The 24,821-nt window shown below is 40.8% G+C and overlaps 1 protein-coding gene across 4 annotated transcripts in view; it reads left to right on the plus strand.

Moving 5' to 3' along the window:
* The first annotated feature begins 1,094 nt into the window (after window positions 1-1,094).
* The window catches only part of CORIN (corin, serine peptidase), a 204,292-nt gene continuing 180,565 nt past the window's right edge, over window positions 1,095-24,821 (plus strand). For 3 of the 4 annotated variants that reach the window (XR_013994118.1, XM_081061606.1, XM_081061607.1), the window contains exon 1: window positions 1,095-1,937. Coding sequence is in view for 3 of the 4 variants with exons in the window: in XM_081061606.1 (XP_080917732.1) it covers window positions 1,362-1,937 (576 nt within the window). In the remaining variant the exon portion in view is untranslated. The remainder of the gene's footprint in view (window positions 1,938-24,821) is intronic. The other variant, XM_081061608.1, reaches the window with a different exon arrangement.

The raw sequence follows: 24,821 nt of genomic DNA on the forward strand, positions 1-24,821 counted from the left end.
TATAAACTTAGGCTGGTTGCTTCGACTCTCTAAATCTTTCTCATCTCTAAAATAATAATAGTACCTACCTCATGGAGTGGTTGCTAGAACTAAGAGAATGCATGTAAAATGTTTAGTACAAAGCCTGCCATATACTAAGAGTTAATTTTTGTGAATTATGAAAAACTTGTCAGATATTGGATTCCAAATCTGACGTTTGGAATCAGTTTCACCTGGAATCAGTTTCAAGTATTGCACTATACAAACACATGCAATATTTTCTATTTATCTCATTTTAGAAACAAAATTTTACAAATTGCAGCCTCCTCCCAGCTATAGTATTCAAGGAACAGGTGTGTGATACCTATTTTGTTGACTATGCATGGCCTCATCCAGAATAATGGAGATGGAGGGGTAATAACCTGGAGGGATTTTTGAAATTTCCACTAGATCTTGACTGAGGTTGGGTGAAAAAACATTTCTAAGAAAAATGCAATGTAGTCTTTTTTTTTTCTTCCTTTTTCTGCCAAACATTTGACAACTGTCTGGGGCTTCAAATGAAAAAGTAGTCTTTACCGTTGTAAGTACCGGCAGTCCGGCAGTGCCCTTGACGGCCTGAGGAAGAGCGGCCGCTAGTGAATACGGAGAGGTAGAACTGTTTGTCCCGAAGGTGCAGCTTTCGTGATGCCCTCTGCAGGAAATCCAGGTTTATGGAAGCAAGCTGGGGTTGTCTCATGTCCCTGCAGTCTCAGCAAAATCTCAGGCAGTCTTGCAAAAGCAGTTTCTTCATTAAACATAATAGAAGGCAAGTTTCCATATGCTTACTGCAAATGGTGTTTGCCCTAGAAACGTTAAACCTTTTTTGAGACAAACTTAGCCTCTAATTTCCAATGCGTGCGGTTATTTTGATTTTTATTTGGCTAGCTAGCTCTGGCTGAAAGAAAGAAGGTCTAGGATGTGATAAGGTGGTTTTGGAAAGCCCACAAGTAACTCTTTTGTCTCCTACAGCCAAACTTTGAGGTCTCGTCCTTTTCGCGTTGCCATCACGGATGTAAGCTGGGTGGGGGGAAGGGGAGCAGCGTTTCAGTCAGCTTCAGTGTCTGCCCCTGAAGAGTAACTTTTAAATGCAAAGAGGTGGGGTTGCGAAGGATCTGTCATTAAGCGTTCTTATGGGTGGGACCCAGAGACCGGAGTAAAGGGAGGGAGTGGTCCGCGCGCGCGGGTGGGATCTGTGGAGCAGACAAAATGTGGGACCCCTGTCCCTTGAAGTTCAACTTGTCTCTTCCTGAATAAAGAGCAAGGCATCCGTAGTTCCTCTCCCAGGGACACGTAGAGGAGAGATAATCGGCCAAGATAAGAGTGGACAGAGGAAAAGGCGAGACATGTTCTCCATGAAACAGTCCCCTGCCCTCCCTTCGGACAAGCGCTACAGCCGAGCCGGGGCCCCGGAGCCGGTAAGATCCACCAACCGCGCTCTGCTGACAAACAGGTCGGATAACCTCACAGTCGGGATGAATTCGGGGTCAACCCCTCCCGCCACTGTCTCCTCCTCCCCTTGGGTGCCACCTTCTTTCTCTGCTGTCGATGAGCTTCGGCTTTCCCAGCCCCTCACTCAGCGCCCTGCAACCAGTCCCCAGGCACACTGTCCTCCAGCGCGGTTGCCCAGCGTCCGGGACCCTCCCACGGTCATGGGCAGGGTTTCCTTCAGTGGTCCAGTCCGGTCAGTCCGGAGACCCAGCTCTCCTTGGCAGGGGCGATGCTACGTCTCCTGCAGAGTGCCCCCTCCACCCGGCACTCTCCACGCCTCAGGTGGACTGGGCTGCACGCGTCCTCCTGGGGAGGCTGCAGGAGGAGCCGTCGGAAGCAGCCCCGTGGGGATCGATGACCTACTCTCCGCGCCAGCGTCGCGGACGCCCGGCATCTGGAAGGACCGCGCAGCGGCCTCGTCTGCCCCAGACGTAAGCCTCCTTTCCCCACTGCGCTCGCCTCTGTCTCATCCCTCTTAGAGCCAGGACTGGCTCTCGGTTCCCCCGCAAGCAGCTGGTGCCCGGAGATCACCGGACCGCTCTGAGCGTTGGCATCCCAGAACCAGTCCCACTTACAGGGTGCTGGGAACTCCTGAGTCCCCCGAGCGCAAACTTTGTCGCCGGCCGCCGCCGGGGGGCGCAGGTTCTGAGCTGCTGCAGGTTTGGCGGGCTCCGAACCAGTCCTGGAAAGGGACAGCGTTGCTCCTGGTTCGGGAGAGGAAAGGTAGGAAGGAGTACCAAGGATGGCCCTCACTGGTTGAGCCCCCAGGAACCAGTTCTAATCTGCGGCTGCCGCCCTTCTCCTTTGGAGTCGGGGTGTTCCGGCTCGGCGGCGTGGGGGACTGGAGGCCACTTGGTGAGGCAGGCGCTGGAGGCTGCGCGGGCGGGAGGAAGGTGGTGTCGTGCGGGATCCTGCAGGGACTCTTCCCCAGCGCCAGGGGCAGGCGCCTTGCTCCTGGGGCACCAGCTCGGGCCGTTGGGTGGCGGTGTAGGCGCTGTTTGCACTGCTTGTCATTCACGGGACCGAGCCCAGGGCGCTCAGAGCGGCGAGCCCCTCAGGGGAGGGGCGGAGCTGGGCATTCCCAGGCAAGCTGTCCAGGCAATTCATTACGTGGAGTTTTCCTTCCGCGGGAAACTTCTGAGAACAACGCACCACAAAAACCCAACTCTGCTTTAAGACCATGACGACTTCTATATATGTACATTTGTAGTTTGTACTCTTTTTATTTTTTTATTTTTTGTAATTTAGTGATGGAAGCAAAACTGTAAAGGAATGGCAACTGCTACCGGAAAGGGAGTGAACTCAGGACTTACTGATCATTATCCAAAGACACATATTTTAGCTGAAGGTGTGGAAATTAAAGATGATGCAAAACATTAATTTTTGGCATAACCAAGAGAGAATGAGAAGAAGCAATGCATTTGTTAAAGTTATATATATATATTTTTTTTGGCCACGGTCACAACATTCACCAGCTTGTTTGTATTATTATTTGGTGCCAATAGTTGTGTTATGTGAAAGAGCGCTAAAAATCAGTCCCCAAAACCATGTTCCTGCGGGTTGAGAGGTTAGACTAGCCGTCTGCATAGACATGTGTGAGTGCTCGGCTGAGCAGTCAGCTTTTCCATAGAATCCTGTCCAGCACACCAATTGTTGCACTAGGACGAACTATTTTTAGAGTTATTTGGGTGTGGAATCACATAAACCTCCAAACCTCAAGATGCTGGAAAGCTTTATTTAGGGGAAGGGGGCTCTTCCCAGAAGGTTCCTTGCAGGATAGGATTACTGTACAATGATGAAAGACTCAGTTAGCCTTCAAGGAGGTAAAAGAGCCCAGGATTGTTTTATTAATCTCACCAAGTATATTTCCAGGCATAGTGAAACTTTTTTAAAAGGTGCAAAATCAATCCCATCAGAGACCTTCCTCTTAATGCTGCAGAAATCTTAATAGCAATAGCCCAGAAGACATCAGTGCAAACCAGCTGTGCCTTTGTTCGGGAAGGGCCACATTTCCCATCGTGGCTTCATCTGGATTTCAGCCTTGCAGATTCCATGGCCCTGCAAGCCCCTCAGTTGCCCTTCTCCATTGTTGGGGGCAAACGAGAGGGTACAGGAGAAGCTGAGCACCCCAGCATCTCCCGTTAGCCTCACTGCTCTCTGCCATCTGTATTTTCAGATCCCATACTGTTAGTGGAGTATATGTTGGTCCTTTATAATTTTCCCTAACCCCCAGCCTCCCTCCACAAGATGACCTGTGGCTTTAGGGTTTCTGAGTTTCTCTACTGCTGGAGAGATGGGAGCTCCCACAGGACCAGGAAAGCTGTGATATAGAATTTTTGCTGAATGTGTCCAAGGGAGAAAGGTTTCTTTAATGTGCCATTTTTAGTCAGCAAGTAGTATGCACTCATACATTCTGTTTGCTGCATCACCATTCTTGGCATTTCACTTTGACCAAGTGGAAAATCGAGCTGGTTGGCTAAAGGATACTTACCTGCATAGAGTACGAGATCCACACCAAGCACTCAAGGAATCCCCCAGACTTACCTGTTCCTCAAAATCTGTACACACACACACACACACACACACACACACACACACACACATTTTTGTGATTTAGACTGTTCAGAGAGGCGTGAAGGGTACTATAGATGACCTGCTGTGATGGGTAGAATATGGAGTTTCGTATCAAAGCTAAATTCAAATTTCTTAAAAGCTGCAAGACCTTGGGCAAGTCAAATAATCACATTGAACCTTGATTTCCTCATCCAGCAAATGGGGACGATGCTACTGATCATCTATAAAGACACTGTGAACATGAAGAAAATAATTATGTCCCAGAAATATTATATATAATAGTTGTACATTCTATAAAGCCTGCCTAACCTGTTTGTAATTATGGAGCTGGTCCCATCTCGGACTCAATGAGTCTCCCAGGCTGTTTTCCACAGCCAGCTTTCTGTGATTCTAGAGCTGTGCTGCCCCATACAGTAGCTGCTACTCACATGTGATTATTTAAATTAATCAAAATTAAATTAAAATTTCCATTCTTCAGTCTCACTAGCTAAGGTGGTCAATAATCCCATGTGACCAGGGTTACCATATTTGTGTAGTTAAAACACCTCCTTCATTGCTGATTGTTCTCGTAGTTCTAGAGCTTCCTTTCACTTGAGTGATAATTTAACGAGACTTTTGGATGATAAAAGGTTTCCTGTCCAGCACCCCTCTTTGCTTCTTTTACACTGCCAGGACATTTGCCGAATGGCAAATGGCTAGATTCATTTATAAATCAGCCAATAAGCATGTATTAGTGACAAAATCCTTGGGGATTTTCCCTCAGCCTTGATGATTTTTGCTCTGTATTGTTCTTTTCCCTTCACAATGAGCTTTATGGCTGCTATTAGAGCAGAAACTCTAATGTAATAAAGGGAGGTTCTTCTCTCCCCCATATGTCCTTATATGTTGTACCAGTTTTCACAAGAATGACAACACTAGATATACTAGGTTCCATGTTTGAATCAAAATCCACTGAGAGTGTACAGTTTATTCAGATTCAAAACAATATTCCACCTCAGTCTGTAGGACACCTTTCTGAACTTACCACCATTTGACAAACTATGCATTGTATTTTTTTTATTTTGATTATTTTCTGTCGCTTCCTATTCTAAGATACAAACTCCATGGAGCAGAGATTTTTTTCATTGTTTTTGTTCATTGCTAGAAGAGTGCCTGGTACATAGAGATATATTTGGACTAGCTAAGATAGATAGCTGCTGTATTAGTTTCCTAGGGCTGCTGTAATGAATTACCATAAACTGAGTGGCTTAAAACAAGAGAGATGTATTCACTTACCATTCTGGAGGCTCTAAGTCCAACATCAAAATGTCAGAAGGGCCATGTCTCTTTAAGGCTCTAGGGAAGGATCCTAAGAATTCTTTCTCTGCTCGACCTGGCTTCCGGTGGTTGCTGGCTGTTCTTGGCATTCCTTGGATCATAGCTGCATCATTCCAATATCTGCTTCCATAGTCCTTCTTCCCTGTCTCTCTCTGTTCTTTCCCCTTGTTATAAGGACACCAGTCCTATTGGATTTAGGGCTCCCATGAATCCAGTATGACCTTACCGGAACTAATTACAAAGGCAAAGACCCTATTTCTAAGGAAGGCCACATCCTGAGGTTCTGGCAGACATGTATTTTGGGGGACACTGTTCAAGCCAGTACAAATGCATAGATAGGTAACCCATTCCCTGCCTTGATTCCTTATCCCGTAGGGGTTTATTCTGTGCCTGGGATTTTGCTAAGTCTGCTTTAGAGCAAGTACAGTCCATAATGTTTATTATTCCTAGACAGATAATCACCATGCAGGTTGGGAAGTCATGTGTGCTTTCCACGTGGGTGTGGAGTACGTGGGATGATCACCTTCAGATTGCGGGATCAGCTGCCCTGTCCCAAGCCTGTCACTGTCCCCAGCCCTTTTGCCAGGCTCTGTTTCTTTCTCTTTGCTCAAAAAAAGCCACTGTTGTCCTGGAGCACTGGCTTGTCTGCCTGCCTCATGCCTGAGCATTCGGTAGCACTGTTTTTTGCACTGAGCTCTGTTGAGGGGTGCCCAAAAGTTCTGTTTTCTTCTCAGCCTCCTGGCAGTTGCTTTCATCAGCTCACCTTACAGCAACTGTGGTCCAATTTTACGTGTCCAAGCCATCAGAGTCGGTGGTGACAAGCCCCGTGTCAGTCCTTGATAGGACTGGGGACCCGGGGTTGTCCTGTAGGCTATCCAGCTTGCCATTCCCTATCAGTGCTGAAACTGTCAGCAGCTCAGGAGGACATCTGTGGAGAAGGGCTAGTCAGCCAACAGGCTGGCGTAGGAGAAGGGAATATAGAGGTGAGTTGTGAAGATTATTTTGGTGCGACTAGTTTGTGCTTAGCCCAGGGCAACTTTGCGCTTTTAGACTGACAGCATTTGAAGAGACCTTCGTGTCCAGAACTTGGGAGAATTTAACAAAAAGTCCTCATGCAGCTATGAAAGTAAATGATGTCACGCTCTCCAAAGCCAGGAAAGTCATTCTGCTAAGGTGTCACAGCAGCACAGTAAAGGTTAATAGCACCAAGAAGTTGTAATCTGGGCCACCAAGAACCCCATGAGTAGTGAAAAATCTCTATGAACAGTTCAATATGAATTTTTCTGGCTAAGGCACCATAGCACCCGGAGAGGTTAAAAGCCATGTGCAAGACCTAGATAGCTTCAACTAAGGAGAATTCAACAATACAGCCTGGACACAAAGAGGCATAGATTCATTCATGTATTCAACACACATTTAGGTGACAGGCACAGTTATAGGCACTTGAAATACACCAGTGAACGAAACAGATAAATATTCACGTGTGTAAAGCTTAGTTTCCAACTAAACACTAAATTAGGAGTTCAGGGAAGAGGTAACTGTTGGAGTAATATGAGTCACTTGGCTGCTCATTCTATTCAGTGCCCTGGAGTGAGAGCACAAAAGAGAACAGAACTCGCTGTTAGTTTCAGAAACTGCGTGCCTTCTATACATATCTATCTTACAGTCTTGCGTGTCATCCTTGTTTAAAGATCGATGCCTTTTTGTCCTCTGACGTCAAGCCAATTAATTAATTCAGTATTCAACTGATGAACCTGTCCCATCTCTGGAAAAACTGACTGTGTGGGATTTATTGGCAGAAGCTATATTGGTCTCCAGTGTGGCACTTGCCTAAGGATTTTCAAGGTTTATTTTGACTGTATGTGATTTTCACCTTTGTGGGTCTATTTCAGAGCCTCATCCTACAAGTGAGATGCCACTCCACTGTGGTGTGGTTTGGAAATCAAAGCTGTATGATTTTACTTATTATTTCTCTGTGCTCTTTTAAAACAATTTTGTCCAAGTCAAACAACATCAGACATGCGAGTTCTAATCTTTATCTGATGCTAAGTTGCTATGAGACTTTACAGATGTCAGTTGACCTTTTTGATCCTGGTTTTCTCATGTGTAAAATGAAGTACTTGCAGTAGTCACTTTCCAATGTCCTCTCCAGATCTAAAAGCTGAAATCTGAATGGGGCAGAGAAAATGAGCAAAATACTTCACCCTTTTATTTCTTTTTTCCCTCTTCCCTTTCTGACAGTTGAGAAGCCCTGCCTGGGTAAGGGGCAACCTAGCGGACTTTAGTTTGCTTCCCTCTTTGTGGGTCTTTTTAAATTCTCCTTACAGTGACTTTTTGCCAAAGTGCAATATTGCTGTTCAATCCCAAGGAAGGCTGCTCAGAGGCAATCTGATAGTCAGAGCCCACGTATGTCTGGGGATATCTTCTCTGGCTGTAGGTCAGAATGAAGTCTTTACCAATGCATGCAGCTTGGGGGTGGTGGAAAGAATGGGGAGAGGCAATCCCTGGTGTTGGGGGCCTTCCAACCTATGGCCCAGGATCAAGTGTGGAACCAAGTATGCTTCTGGGTACAGCTGAGGAGTTGGACACAAGAGAAAATTGTCCTTAAATAGCTAGGTAGGATATAACCCTTCTGTATTCAAAGTCATAAAATAAAAAATAAAAATCTATTTAGAGTTGCAAAAGAACAGAATTTTGAGGTAAAGAGAGATAATTCTGTGATATCTGAAATTTAGGAAGATTGGATGTATTAATATAAAGTAACTCAGGAAATAGCGTGAGCCTGATTAAATCATTAAACCCAAGGCAGGAAACAACCTCAAGGCAGCCCTGACCCTGAGGCATACAGACCTGGGCTCAGGTTCTTGTTCATCACTTATTAGCTGGCTGCCCCTCCAGCACGTTAATTTTCCTTAGGCTCAGTTTCCTTCTCTGAAAAATGGGAAACAGGGATGTGATGAAGGATTCAATGAAATAATGCTTTATGGAGACACTTTGTAAGAACAAGAGTTGTTACATAAATGTGTGAGTTTTATTTTTTTCTTTTGGTTACTGTTATTTAGTGGAGAATTTAGTTGTGCACATCCACCCTATAAAAATAGGCCTATTGATTTAAAATCTTTTTTTTCCTTTTTATGATTCTTTAAAATTTTTTTTTTTTGTTTTCAATTACAGTTGATATACAATATTATATTAGTTTCAGGGGTACAACATAGTGATTAGACATTTATATAACTTATGAAATGATCACCCTGATAAATCTAATACCCATCTGACACCATACATAGTTATTACAATATTATTGACTATATTCCTTATGCTATACCCTACATCCCCATGACTATTTTATAACTACCAATTTGTACTTACTTCCTTCCCCTTTTTCACCTATCCCTCCAACACCCCTCCCATCCGGCAACCATCAAAATGTTCTCTGTATCTATGAATATGTTTCTGTTTTGTTCATTTATTTTACTCTTTAGATTCCATATATAAGTGAAATCGTATGGTATTTGTCTTTCTCTATCTGACTTAATGCACTTAGCATAATACCCTCTAGGTCTATCCATGTTGTTGCAGATGGTAAGATTTCATTCTTTTTTTCTGGCTGAATAATATTCCACTGTATATATGTACCACCTCTTCTTTATCCATTCATCCATTCATGGACACCCAGGTTGCCTCCACATCTTGGCTATTGTAAATAATGCTGCAGTGAACATATGTTTATAGATGCACACGTCCCTTCAAATTAGTGTTTTGGGCTTCTTCAGATAAATACCCAGAAGTGGGATTACTGGGTCCTTCTTTGTCTCTTATTATAACCTTTGTTTTAAAGCCTATTTAGTCTGGTGTAAGTATTGCTACCCCAGGTTTTTGGTAGTGTTTTTTTCTAAATTTCCATTTTCATGAAATATCTTTTTCCATCCCTTTGACTTCAGTATGTGTGTGTCTTTCAATCTAAAGTGAGTCTCATGTAGGCAGCATATGTAAAGGTTTTGTTTTCTTTTCCATTCAGCTACCCTATGTCTATTGATTGGAGCATTTAATCCATTTACATTTAAAGTTATTGTTTAGAGATGTGTAGTTATTGCCATTTTATTCAAATATATATATATTTCATATATATATATGTATATATATGTATATATATATTTCATTTAAGGAAGTCCCTCTAACAGTCCTTGTAACACTGGTTTGGTGTTGGTGAACTCCTTTAGCTTTTTCTTGTCTCGGAAGCTCTTTATCTGTCCTTCAATTCTAAATGACAGCTTTTCTAGGTAGAGTAATCTTGATTGTAGGTCCCTGCTTTTCATCACTTTGAATATTTTATTTCAGTCCTTTCTGGCCTGGAAGGTTTCTGTTGAGAAATCAGCTGACAGTCTTATTGGAGCTTCCTTGTAGGTAACTAACTGCTTTTCTCTTGCTGCCTTTAAGATTTTCTTTTTGTCTTTAAGCTTTGGTATTTTACTTATGATGTGTCTTGGTGTGGGCCTCTTTGGGTTCACCTTGTTTGGGACTCTCTGGGCTTCCTTGGCTTATATATCTAGTTCCTTTGCCAGGTTAGGGAAATTTTTGGTCATTAATTCTTTAAATTTTTTTTTAAATGATTTTTTTTTTAACTTTTATTTATTTAAGTGTGTTTTTCCAGGACCCATCACCTCCAAGTCAAGTAGTTGTTTCAGTCTAGCTGTTGAGGGTGTAGCTCATAGTGGCCCAGGGTTAGAGAGCACTGCACTCTAACCAACTGAGCTATCCAACCGCCCCTTCAAACAGGTTTTCTTTTCTTTTTTTAAAGATTTTATTGGGGAAGGGGAACAGGAATTTATTGGGGAATAGTGTGTACTTCTGGGACTTTTTCCAAGTCAAGTTGCTGTCCTTTCAATCTTAGTTGTGGAAGGTGCAACTCAGCTACAGGTCCAGTGCCGTTGTTAGTTGCAGGGGGCCCAGCCCACCATCCGTTGTGGGAGTGGAATCGGCAACTTTGTGGTTGAGAGTCCGCGCTTCAACCAATTGAGCCATCTGGCCACCCTGGAGCTGAGCGGCAGCTCGTTGACTTCATTCTAGTTGCGGAGGGTGCAGCTCGCTGGCCCTTGTGTGAACTGAAGTTGCAGCCCTGTTGCCCAGAGCTCACACTCTAACCAACGGAGCCACCTGTTCACCCCTCAGATAGTTTTTTAATTCCTTGCTCTGTCTTTTCTCTTTCTGGTACCCCTATGATTCGCATGTTGGTACACTTAGATGTTTTTCCAGAGGCCCCTTAAACTATATTCATTTTTTTTATTGTCTTTTTGCTGTTGTTATTGGGTGTTTTTTGCTAACTTATCTTCTAAATTGTTGATTTGATCCTCTGCTTCATCTAATCTATGGTTGATTCCCTCTAAAGTATTCATTTCAGTTATTTTATTCTTCATTTCTGACTGGTTCTTTTTTATGTTTTCTATCTTCATTTTTATATTTCTTATCACATTGTTGAAGTTCTTACTGAGGTCATTGAGAATCCTTATAACCGATGTTTTGAACTCTGTGTCTGGTAGATTGCTTGTCTCCATTTTGTTTAGTTCTTTTTCTGGAGCTTTGTTCTGTTCTTTTATTTGGGACATTTTTTTTGTCTCCCCATTTTGGCTGCCTCCCTGTGTTTGTTTCTATGTATTAGGTAGGGCTGCTATGTCTCCCGGTCTTAGTAGAGTGGTCTTATCTAGTAGGTGTCCTATGGGGCCCAATAGTGCATTCTCCCTGGTCATCTGAGCCAGGTGCTCCAGGTGTGCCCTTTGTGTGGGTTGTGTGTGTCCTCCTTTTGTAGTTGAGCCTCTATTGCTGTTTGCACATCAATAGGAGGGATTGACCTTTGGGCTGATTGCCTGTGAGGACTGGCCATGACTACAGTGGAGGAGCTATTGTTCAGGAGCTGACTCTACAGAGCAGCATTTGCTTCAGCAGGGCTCTGGTGCCTGCCCAGTTTTCTGTTTGGGTGTGTCATCTGTGGAGGTGCCCTGGTGGTGCTCAGGCATGGTTCAAAGCTGGTCACTGGCTGTGCTGGCCCCCAAGCCTCCTGGGAGGGGCTCCACCACAGGCCAAGTTCACCCACAGCCTGTGCCCTGCCCTGGGCCACCTGGCATGAACCACAAAGTGACTGTAGATGGTGGCCACCCACGCTGGGCTTTGAGTAGCTTGGGAGAGGTTAAGCTGTGAACTGTTGTCAGCTGCCACTGTGCATGGCTTGGTGCTGCTTAGGAGGTTTAGGTAAGCTGAGGCCAGGTGCTGCTTGTTTGGGGTTTGTGAACCATTTTTAGGAAATCTTCAGCATGAGCCAAGCCAGGCTGTTTGTATGTAAAAACCACTGGAAGTGCCTTGGATGAACCTGTAAGTTGGGTGGGGAATCATCAGGGTGGGACCAATGTTGTTAGCCAGGTTGATGGGGATTCAGATATGGTGGTGGCTGTCTGCGCCTGAACACAGGGAGGGGCAAGGGCTCAAAACAGAAACAATGGATTCTGCCAGCACTTTTATCTGAGAGATAACTGCCCTCCAAGCCCTTGCCCTAAAACCAGACAATTCAGTTCCTCCCTGTATGTCCCTGGCACCTTTTAAGCTGCTGCCCCAGTAGAACTTAGAGTGTGTGAGTCTGTCAGCAATTAAGTTCATGTGTGAGCCCCTTAAGGGGAGTGTCTGGGACTCACTTGCTCTCAGTCTCACTCAGTCACAATCTCTGCTGGATTCACAGCCAGAAGTTGTGAGGAATTCTCTCCCTGGGACTAGAACACTGGACTGGGGAACTTGATGTGGGGCTGGGACCCCTTCTCCTCAAGGGGGACCTCTGCAGCTGAGGTGTCCCTCCCAATTTTTAACTGCCATACATGGATATGGGGACCAGCCCATTCCATGTCTCCATCCTTCCTACCAGTCTCAAGGTGGCTTCTGTGTATCCTTAGTTATAGGACTTCTGTTCAGCTAGACTTCAGGTGATCCTCAATGACAGTTTAGTTGTAATTTTGATGTGGTTGCGAGAGGAGGTGAGCACAATGTTTACCTACTCTGCCATCGTGATCAGAAAATCTATTTAAAAATCTTAATTGTGTGTAGTCAGTTGCTCTCCATAGAGAAGGTCAAAGGAGGAATTGTTGCTTTCAAATTCTAGGTTCTCTTACAAGTAAGAGCAAGACAAAAATAAAACAATAGAAATTTAACATCACCCTCCTTCCTTTATGACTCCGAGGAGCACTATCCAATAGAAATATGTCAGCCACATGTGTAATTTAAAATTTTCTGGTAGTTACATTAGAAAAGAAAAAAGAAACAGATGAATTTAATTTCAATGATATATTTAATTTAATATATTTAATATTTTATACTTTTAACATGGAATCAATATAAAAATTGTTAGTAAAATGTTTTACCTTTTTTATACTAAATCTTCTGAATTCAATACTCTTGTAACACACCTCAAATCAGATGAGCCCGATTGTAAGTGCTTAGTAACCACCTGTGGCTCATGTTTACCATATTGGATAGTACAGGGTTACATGGCATATGGTAGGTTGTTTCTAACTAAGCATTCCCTAACATGTCCAGCTCCTAATTCCCAGGACCCATGAATGCCACCTTATATGGCAAAATGAACTTTACAGATGTGATTAAGGATTTTGAGATAGAGAGATTATCCTGGATTATTTGGGAGGGCCTGATGTAATCACAATGTCCTCATAAGAGGGAGACAAGAGGGTCAGAGTCAGAGAAAGCAATGAAATGATGGATGTAGAGACTGGAGAGATGTGCTTTGAAGATGCAAGACAGGCCACCCGCCAAGGAATACAGGAACAGGCTGCCACTAAAAGCTGGAAATGCAAGGAAACAAATTCGCCCCTCAGAGTATTCAGAAGGAAGCAGCCCTTGATTTTAGCCCAGTGAAACAGATTTCAGAATGCTCACTGTCAGAATTGTAAGAGAATAAATTTGTGTTGTTGTAAGCTACTCTGGCAATATGTTATAGCAACCATGGGAAACTGATACATTACCAATACTCTAATATTAACATCATTTTCAAGACCCTCTTAAGAAGGCTTTCCCCTGGTTACATCAGCATAGACAGTTATAGTTGGCTTCATGGCAGTTTGGCCTAAGATACTCATGTACAGTTGTTCCCAGGGACTGTGTGCATTACTGCCATCCTACTGCACACTAGGGTCTGTTTCTTGCTCTGACTCAGTTGCAGCCTTCATAGCAAAAAACGGTGTCTTATCACTACCCTTGAGGATGAACATGGGATAAACTTTTTTTGTATTAGGGTACAGTACATAGGAGAAAAAAATGGCTTAGAAAGTTACTGGCTCTGTTTACTATCTGCTCAACATTTTTGTAAATCTAAAAATGTGCTAAAATAATGTCAATCAATTAAAAAATGTACTGCATATGGGTTTGGTACGGATAAAGTTTTACTCTTATATGTACATTTATCTATGAATGTTAGTGAATGTGTGATTAGGCTAGTAATTCTCAAAGTTTAGTATGCATGAGAATTACCTGGAGGGCCTGATCTGCCACAGATCACTGTGTCTTATGTCTTACTGCCAGAGTTTCTAATTTAGTAGGCCTGGGGTGAGGTCCAAGTTTGGCATTTCTAACTAGTCCCAGGGATGCTGATGTAACAGAAAGGCAGGTAGGTAGGTAGGTGTGGGAGAGCCCCTCAGAATACCTGGCCTGCAGAGGAGGGACTCCCACGCCTGACCTCCACTGGTGCAGAGAAAGAGCCCGGGGCTGGCTTTCCCTGCCCCTAGTACATAATACCAGGGTGCACACAGAATCTTCTTTGAATAATAAGCTCAGCAGTCGTTGCTAAGGAACTTCAGAGTCAGCGCCACTCCTCTTGCTTGGCTTTGTTTTGTGTCTCCCACCCTGAGGTCTAAAGTAGATGACAATCCTGAAATCCCCAAGTCTCAGCTAAAAATACCTCATTTACCACAGGCCAGCTGACTTCTCAGATTTCCCAGCTGGAGTGAATCCCCCAGACCTGGGGCTGCCCCAGTGGAAAGTCAATCAGCAGAAAATACCAGGATAAAAATAGCTCTGGGGAGGCCCCTCAAAGCTCTCACACCCAGCTGCCCACTTGGGGTGACCAATTCTGGGTGTGGGGGTGAAGGTGGGAGGATCAAACCAGGAATGGCTGAAGGACTGGCTGGCTGTGTCCTGTTTCGTTCTGTAGAAGAGTTAGGGCAAACTTTAGTGACTAGCTCCCTCTCTCCCCCTGGTCTTTGTGTTTATTCAATGTAAATTCTAGTTGGGACTACTATAATCCTAAACCTGGTCTATGATGAGTTTCAGTCGGCTTTCTTTTGCATAATACTGAATTTGAGTTTCCCAACCTTTCTGAAATTAAAATTGAGATGAGCCTTTCTGAAGGTGTCCTTGGTGAGAAAGTAGAGTGGGGCCTTTGGAAAGAACTGCAGAGCTGATTTATATGTGACTAGGTCAGGGGTCTGAGTCATCTTGTGACAAACTCAGCTTGCCTGCTTGACTCCCTCCTGATAACACCAACAGTTTTGTTTGTATTGTTTTAACTTTACCTCTCTCAGCTGAATGTCAATAAGAGGAACAAAAATGTTTTCTGTATTCCGAAGTAACAGTATTCTCCAATCATTTTATGTCAGAAACTCCTAAAAGAAGACAACTTGCTTCCTTCCTTCTTTGAAGAGAGCTTTGGTGAGAAATACCTTCTTCTTTCCAGAAAAACTAATCATTCTCCTTAATGGAAGTAAACAAAACCCATGGGATAAATACTTAATTTAAAAAATTTTAGTTTTTAAATTATAAAATTTTTAAATTTATTCTTTGAAATTTTAAACGTGGACTTTTCTTTGAAAAAGTTTGTTGTTTTTCCACTCACATTTCTCAAAGACAAATGAAAATATAACAACTTATCCAACTTGGCTTTTTTCCTCTTAATAGAGTGCTGAATATTCTGCAAAGAGGTCCAGAAATAATCAACTCTGATAGTAGGTAATGAATGCAGAACTTCTGTGATGGTCTGGCTACTGGAAAATAAAACATTAAGCAAACACACAACGTACTGACTTAAAAGTAGCTGAGCAGGCTGAATGATCCATATCTTGTCATTTACAGACTCAACGCAACCCCTATCAAAATACCAATTCATTCTTCTCACAAGAACAAATAATCCTAATATTTGTATGGAACCACAAAAGACCCGGAATATCCAAAGCAATCTTGAGATAGAAGAACAAAGTTCGAGGTGTTGTGCAGCCTGATCTCAAACTATAGTACAAGGCTATAATAAAACAGTACGGTACTGGCACAAAAACAGACACATAGATCAAATAGGACAGAATATAGAGGCCAGAAATAAACCCTCCCTTATATGGTCAACCAATCTATGACAAAGGAGATAAAAATATACACTGGAGTAATGACAATCTCTTCAATAAGTGATGTTCAAAAAACTGGACAAATACATGCAAAAAACTGAAACTGGACCATTCTCTTATACTATACACAAAAATAAACTCAAAATGGGTTAAAGACTTAAATATAATACCTGAAACCATAAAACTCCTAGAAGAAAACATAAAAGCAAATTATCTGATATCAGTCTAAGTAATATCTTTTTGGATATGTCCCCTCAAGCAAGGGAAACAAAAGCAAAAATAAACATATGGGACTATATCAGACTAAAAACCTGCACAGCAAAGGAGACCTTCAACAAAACAAAGGCAATGCACTAAATGGGAGAATACATTTGCAAATGATATATCTGATAAGAGGTTGATATACAAAATATGTACGAAACTCATAAAACACAGTAAGAAAAAAATAAACAATGTGATCGAAAAATGGGCAGGGGATATGAGAAGACATTTTTCCAAAAAACGACAGAGATTACTAGCAAACATGAAAAGATGCTCAACATCACTAATCATCAGGGAAATGCAATTCAAAACCACAGTGAGATACCAACTCACACCAATCAGAACGGCTATAATCAAAAAGTCAACAAAAAAGCCTGTGTTGGCGAGGTTGTGGAGAAAAGGGAACCCTTGTGCACTGCTGGTGGGACTGCAAACTAGTGCAACCACTATGGAAAACAATATGGAGATTCCTCAAAAAACAAAAATGGATATACCATATGACCCAGCAATTCCACTTCTGGGTATTTATCCAAAGAGAATGAAAACATTAATTTGAAAAGATATACGAACTCCTATGTTCATTGCAGCATTATTTACAATAGTCAAGATATGGAAGCAACCAAGGCGTCTGTTGATAGATAAATGGATAACGAAGATGTGGTACATATATACAATGGAATATTATGCAGCAATAAAAAAGAATAAAATCTTGTCATTTGTGACAACATGAATTGACCTAGAGGGTATTATGGTAAGTAAAATAAGTCAGGCAGAGAAAGACAAGCGCCACATGGCTTCACTTACAGGTGGAATCTACAAGCAAAATAAAACGAAACAAAACAAAAACAGACTCATGGAAACATACCAAAGGGATGGTTACCAGGAGGGAGGATGTGGGAGATGGTTGAAAAGGGGAAGGGGAATATAGTCAATAATATTGTGATAAGTTTGCATGGTGACATGTGATTACTAAAATTAGTGAGGTGATTACATTGTAAGATATAAAAATGTCAAATCACTATCTTGTACATCTGAAATGAATATAACCAATATAAGATTGTATACCAACTATACTTACATACTTAAAAAAGAAAAAAGAAGAATAAGACAGGTTTCTCACTTTTGGAAAAATAAATTAAAGATGAAAAAAGGCAGAAAAATACAGCTAGAACCCTGTGATATGGGATTGAAATTATGGGTGTAAATATCTATGTTTCAGTACATAAAGATAGATATAGAACTGATGGTTGCCAGATGGGGGCTGAGTGGGGAGGGTAGGTGAAAGGGGTGAAAGGGTATAAAAGGTATAAAAGCCTGCAGTTATACAAAATAAATCATGGAATGTACAGTATAGGAAATACACATATATATTTAAATTATTTATCTTTTTCAGTAACAGTTAGCATTCAATATTATTTTATATTAGTTTTAGGTGTGCAGTTAGACATTTATATAACTTATGCAGTGATCCCCCATTAGTCTAGTACCCACCTGGCACTGTATATAGTTGCTGCAACATTATTGATTGTATTCTCTGTGCTGTGCTTTGCATCCCTGAGACTATTTTGTTATTGCCAATTTGTATTTCTTAATCCCTTTCCCTTTTTCACCCAGCTCCCCAACACCCCTCTCATATGGCAACCGTCAAACTGTTCTCTGGATCTGAGTCTGTTTCTATTTTGTTCGTTTATTTATTTTGTTCTTTAGATTCTACATATAAGTGAGATCATATGACATTTGTCTTTCTCAGACTTATTTCACTTAGCATAATACCCTCTAGGTACATACATGCTGTTGCAAATGGTAAAATTTCATTCTTTTTTATGGGCAAGTAATATTTCAATGTATATATGTACCACATCTTCTTTATGCTTCTGTATCTTGGCTATTTTTAAACGCACTGCAATGATTATAGGGGTGCATGTATCTTATTGAATTAGTGTGTTGGATTTTTTCAGATAAGTACCCAGAAGTGGAATTTCTTGGTCATAAGGTATTTCTAGTTTTAATTTTTAAAGAAACTTCTAAACCATTTTCCATAGTGGCTGTAACAATTTGCAATCCCACCAACAGTGCATAAAGGGTTACCTCTTCTCTACATCCTTGCCAACACTTGTTATTTGTTGATTTATTGATAACAGCCATTCTGACAGATGTGAGGTTGTGGTTTTAATTTGTATTTTTCTGATGATTAGTAACGGTGAGTATTTTTTCATATGTCTATTGGCTATGTGTATGTCGTCTTTGGAGAAATGTCTATGTTTATTCAGGTCCTCTGCCAATTTTTCAATTAGATTGTTTTTTTGGTGTTGAGCTGTATGAGTTCTTTATAAATTTTGGATATTAATCCCTTATCAGATGTATCATTGGCAAGTATCTTCTTCCATTCAATAAGCTGTCTTTTTGTTTTTTTGGTAGTTTCCTTTGCTGTCCAAAACCTTTTTAGTTTGATGTAGTCCCGTTTGTTTATTTTCCCTTTTGTTTTTCTTGCCTGAAGAGATAGATCAGAAAAAAATATTACTAAGAGCAATGTCAGAGAATTTACTGCCTATGCATTCTTCTAGGAGTTTTATGGTTTTGGTTTCACACTTAAGTCTTTAATCCATTTTGAGTTTATTCTTGTATATTGTGTAAAAAGGCGACTGAGTTTCATGTTTGTTTGTTTTTTGCATGTATCTGTCCAGTTTTCTCAACACTATTTATTGAATAGACTGTCTTTATCCTACTGTATATTTTTTGCCTTCTTTCTCACAGATTAAATGAATATAAAGGTGTGGGTTTATTTCTGGGTTTTTATTCTGTTCCATTACTCGTTGTGTCTGTTTTTATGCCAGTACTGTGCTGCTTTGATTACTATAGCCTTGTAGTATAGTTTTCTATCAGGTAGCATGATAACTCCAATAGTGCTCTTTGTTCTCAAGATTGCTATGGCTATTTGGGGGTCTATTGTGGTTCCATATAAGTTTTAAGATTGTTTGTTCTAGTTCTGTGAAAAATGCCATTAATATTTTGATAGGGATTGTATTGAATGTATAGATAGCTTTGGGTAGTATGGACATTTTAACAATGTTAATTCTTCCTATTCATGAACACAGTATATGCTTCCATTTATTTGTATCTTCAACTTTTTTCTTCAATGTCTTATAGATTTCTGAGTTACAGGTCTTTTACCACCTTGTTTAAGTTTATTCCTAGGTATTTTATTTTTTTATGCAATTGTAGATGGGATTATTTTCTTAATTTCTCATTTTGATAGTTCATTATTGGTGTATAAAAATGCAACCAATTTCTTAATATTAATTAATAGTCTACTGTTTTACTGAATTCATTTATCAGTTCTAATAGTTTTTGTGTGTGGAATCTTTAGAGTTCTTTCTCTCTATATATAGGATCGTGTAATCTGCAAATAATGACAGTTTTACTTTTCCTTTCCCATTTGGATGCCTTTTATTTCTTTTTCTTGTCTGATTGCTGTGGCTAAGACTTCCAATACTATGTTGAATAAAAGTGGTGAAAGTGGACATCCTTGTCTTGTTCCTGATCTTTAGGAGAATGCTTTTAGCTTTTCCCCATTGAGTACCATGTTAGCTGTGGGTCTGTCATATATGGCCTTTATTATATTGAGGTATAATCCCTCTATTCCCGTTTGCTGAGAGTTTTTATCATAAATGGATGTTTGATTTTGTCATTTTTTCTGCCTCTATTGATATGATCATATAATTTTATCTTTCTTTTTTAATGTGGTATATCACATTAATTGATTTGTGGATATGGAACCAAACTTGCATCCCAGAAATAAATCCCACTTGATCATGGTGAATGGTCTTTTTATTGTATTACTGAATTAGGCTTGCTAATATTCTGTTGACAATTTTTGCATCTATGTTCATCAGGGATATGGGCCTATAGTTTTCTATTTTTATATTGTCTTTGTTTGATTTTGGAATCAGGGTAATGGTGGTTCATAAAATGAGCTTGGGAGCTTTCTCTTCTCTTGAATTTTTTGGAATAGTTTGAGAAGGATCAGTCAGTGTTAATTCTCCTTTGAATGGTCAGTAAAATTTACCTATGAAGCCATCTGGTCCAGGACTTTTGTTTGTGGGGAGTTTTTTGATTATTGATTCAATTTCATTAGTAGTAAGAAGTCAGTTTTCTATTTCTTGATTCAGTCTTGGAAGATTGTACTTTTCTAAGAATTTATCCATCTCTTCCAGATTGTTCAATTTGTTGGCATATAATTGTTTGTAATATTTTCTCATAATTCATTGTATTTGTGTGGTATCAGTTGTCACTTTCTTTCATTTCTGATTTTATTTTTTGGGTCTTCTTTCTCTTTTTTTTGATGAGTCTGGTGAAAAGTTTATCAATTTGGTTTATCTTTTCAAAGTACTAGCTCTTGGTTTTATCAATCTTTTGTATTTTGTTAGACCTATTTCATTTATTTCTCTTCTAATCTTTATTTCATTCCTACCACTCACTTGTTTGTTGTTCTTTTTCTAGTTCTTTTAAGTGTAAGGTTAGATTGTTTATTTGAGATTTTTTGTTTGTTTCTTTGATCCTTGAGGTAGGCCTGTATTGCTATGAGTTTCCCTCTTAGACCTGCTTTCGGTGTGTCCCATAGATTTTTGGATCATTGTGTTTTCATTTTCCTTTTCTCAAGGTGTCTTTTGCTTTCTTCCTTGATCTTGTTTTTGAACCTTTCATTGTTTAGTAGCATGTTATTTAGCCTACTATGTTAGTGTTTTTTTAAATTTTTAAATTTTTTTTCTTGTAATTGATTTCTGGTTTCATACCATTGTGGTCAGAGAAGGTGCTTGATATGATTTCAGTCTTCTTAAACTTATTGAGACTTGTTTTGTGACCTAACATTGTGGTCTATCTTGGAATATGTTTGGTGTGCACTTGAAAAGAATACATATTTTGCTGCTTTGAGGTGAAAGGCTCTGAAAATACCAATTAAATACATTCAGTCTAGTGTATTATTTAAGGCTGCTGTTTTCATGTTGATTTTCTGTCTGGAAGTTATGTCCATTGGTGTCAGTGGGGTGTAATGCCCCTTACTATGATTATGTTACTGTTGATCTCTGCCTTTATATCAGTCAACATTTGTTTTATATATTTAGGTATTCCAATGTTGGGTTTACAAGGGTTTGGTTTACATGTTTACAAGGGTTATATCCTCTTGTTTTGATTTCTTTATCATTATGTAATGTCCCTCTTTGTTTGAAAGTCTATTTTGTCTGGTATAAGTATTGGTATCCAGCTGTTCTGTTTGTTTCCATTCACATGAAATATCTTTTTTCATCTTTTTACTTTCAGTGTGTGTGTGTCTTTCAATCTGAAGTTGGTCTCTTACAGACAATATATGTATGGATCTGTTTTCTTATCCATTCAGCTAGCTATGTCTTTTGATTGGAGCATTTAATACTATTATAATTAAAGTGATTATTGATAAATACATAGTTATTGCAATTTTATTATTCATATCCCCCTACACCCCTTTCTTACTCTTACAGAAGTTCCTTTAACATTTCTTGTAATACTGATTTAGTGGTGATGATCTCCTTCAGCTTTTTCTTGTCTGGGATGCTCTTTATCTCTCCTTCAATTTTAAATAATAGACTTGATGGATAGAGTAACCTTGATTGTAGGTCCTGGCTTTTCATCACTTTGAATATTTCATGCACATCCCTTCTTGCCTGCAAAGTTTCTGTTGAAAAATCAGCTGACAATCTTATGGGAGCTCACTTGTATGTAGCTAGTTGCCTTTCTCTTACAGCTTTTAAGATTCTCTCTTTGTCTTTAAGCTTTGGAATTTTAATTATGATGTGTCTTGGTGTAGGCCTCTTTGGGTTCATCTCACTTGGGACTCTCTGCACTTCCTGGGCTTGTATGTCCATTTCCTTCAGCAGGTTAGGAAAGTTTTCAGTCATTATTTCTTCAAATTCTCAATTCCTTGTTCTCTCTCTTTCTGGTACTCTTATGATGCAAATGTTATCATGCTTAATGTTGTTCCAGAGGTCTCTTAAACTGTCCTCATTTTTTTTTTTTGATTCTTTTTTCCTTTTGGTATTCTGTTGCGACCTGCACAACACAAGCAGTGGGAAGGCGAGGGAGGCGGCGAGGGTTAAACTATAACAAAGAGACAGAGGTTAAACTATAATAAACTATAATACAGTTAAATCACAGAGAACCAAGAGACTTGCAGCCTCAAGAGACTGGAGCCCTGAATCAGGTCACTGATAGTATTTATTGATTACAAACAATGAACATCACATGATTAGAGGCAGGGTCTGTGAAACTCTTACACCATTTAAAAAAATGATTTCAATACCCAATTATTTGTCCCAAAGCAGTTGAAGCATATCGTCCAAAGATGACTAAGGTGCGGTGTGCACCACCCTGGGGGAGAGAGTCTCTTGAGGTGAAACTGTCCCATGAGCTGAGCAGAAAGATCTTGATCTTATTGCTCTAATGGGCCTCTCTCACAATAACGTGAGAGGGAGTAGCAGAGGCAAGCGGCAGCTTCCCACAAGAACAAGAGGAAGGAGGGGCAAGTCTCCCTCCTATTATTTCTTATAACAGCTCATTGGGGTCTCAACAGGGTCCCGTCTGGCTTGAGTTGTCCCTCCCATGAGGAATCTTACTCCTCGTTTACTGCAGACCCTTCTCTTGAAGACCAGATGAAGAGACTCAGGATATTATAAACTCAATCCCAGAGAGGCATAGTCCCACAAATTCTTCTTTCCTTAGGGAAAGGTTGGGGGGGACAAACGGCTAGGCTGCTGTGTGACCACAGTATTCTGATGGTTTTTTTGTGCTACCTTGTCTTCCAAACCACTGATTTAATTTCCTTGCAATTCCTTCTCGTGCATTCTTCATTTCAGTTATTGTATTCTTCATTTCTGATTGGTTATTTTCTTATGATTTCTGTATCCTTTTTTATGTCTACTTTATTTTGTTGAAGTTCTCACTGAGTTCATCTATTCTTCCCCTAATTTCAGTGAGCATTCTTATAATCATCATTTTGGACTGTATCTGGTAGGTTGCTTCCCTCCATTTTGTTTAGTTGTTTTACTGGAATTTCTCCTGTTTTTTTTTTTTTTTTTAATTTCAGGTACATTTCTTTGTTTCTTCATGTTGGCTGCTTCTCTGTGTTTGTTTCTATGTATTAGGTTGATCTACTACATCTCCCAGTTTTGGCCTGGTGGCCTTATGTGGTAGGGGTCCTGTGGGGCCCAGTGGTACAGTCTCCCTGGTCACCTGCACTGGGTGTTCCTGAGTGTCCCTTGTGTGTGTTGTGTGTGCCCTCCTGTTACAGTTGAAGCTTGATTGCTACTGGCATGTTGGTGGGTGGGATTGTCCCTTATGCTGAGTGGCAGTGATTTGGCCAGGTCCACAGCTTATGGGCTGGTGTGGGGGGTGGAGGTGGTTTATCCCATTAAGAGGGAGTTACCCTCGGGGGCTCTGGTGTCTGCTGAGACTGCCTTTTGTGTGTGCTGCTTGTGGGGCTAATTGGGTAGTTCTCTGCTGTGGATTGAAGCCAACCTCCAGGTATGTGTGTTTTGGGGCCTCTTGGGAGGGGCTCAGGTGTAGCCCCAGCTCAGCCACTGCTTGTGATGAGCCAGGGACTACCTGGTAGGAGCTGTAGCTATCTACAGTTAGTTGTTCCCTGTGCTGAACATGGAAGCTTTGGGAGAGGCCATGCTGTGAACCGAGGACAGCTGCCTTAAGTACTGGTCTTGGGTTAGCTCTGCAGAAAGCCTAGGGCATCTTGAGACCTGCTGCTACCTGCAAGTTCCTGTAAGGCTCAGCTATTGACATAGCCCAGTGTGGTATGCAAGTTGGGTGAAGCACTTCTCCTGAGTCACTGTACTTCTGCTGGAGCCCAAGGTGAGTGCCTGTGAGGTAGGGAGTTTGTGTGCTTGCCCTTTAAGAGGATGTCTGGGTTTCCTGCAGCCTTTCTTCTCATCTGGATGGTTGGAATCTCCACTGTTTTTCACAGCCAGATGTTATGGGAACTCTTTCTTCCAATACCAGTATTCCAGGCTGGGGAGTATGGTGTGGGACTGGGGTTTCTCGCTTCTGTGAGAGGGACCTCTGTGGCCGAGATATTCCTCTTGATTCTCAGCCACCACCTACAGGTTTGGGGTCAGCCCATTTTGTATCTGCACGCCTCCTACCAATCTCGATGTGGCTTCTTTATATCCTACTTATGGGACTTTTGTGTAGCTATACTTTAGATGGTTCTCCAAGTTGATTGTTCTATAATTTAGTTGTAATTTTGTTGTGGTCATAGGACAAGGCAAGCACAGCATTTATTTACTTCAACAACTTGGATTCCCTCTCTGAAAATAGTCAATATTATTGTAATAAGTTTGTGTGGTGGGAGATGATTACTAGACTTATTGTGGTGATAACATAGTAAAGAATATAAATGTTGAATCACTATGTTTTACACCTGAAACGAATATAATATTGCATGTCGACTAGAATTTAAAAAGGATAAATATAGAAATAAATATAGATGTAAATGTGTATATATATGACATCTGACAATTAAGTTCACAAACTTGTTGCAATGATGTTGCTAACCTTTTTTGATATTAACAATACACTAAATTGTTTATTAATTTCAAAAGAAAGGTTGCCAAAACAAATAAGTAAAACCATAGATAGAGAAAACAGAATGGTGGTTACCAGAGGAGAGGATGAAGAGGGTAAAGGAAATCAAATATATGGTGACAGGGCTTTGGGTGGTGAGCACATAATAGGGTATACAGA

The sequence above is a fragment of the Rhinolophus hipposideros genome, assembly GCF_964194185.1.
Source record: "Rhinolophus hipposideros genome assembly, chromosome: 1".
Taxonomy (NCBI): Eukaryota; Metazoa; Chordata; class Mammalia; order Chiroptera; family Rhinolophidae; genus Rhinolophus; species Rhinolophus hipposideros.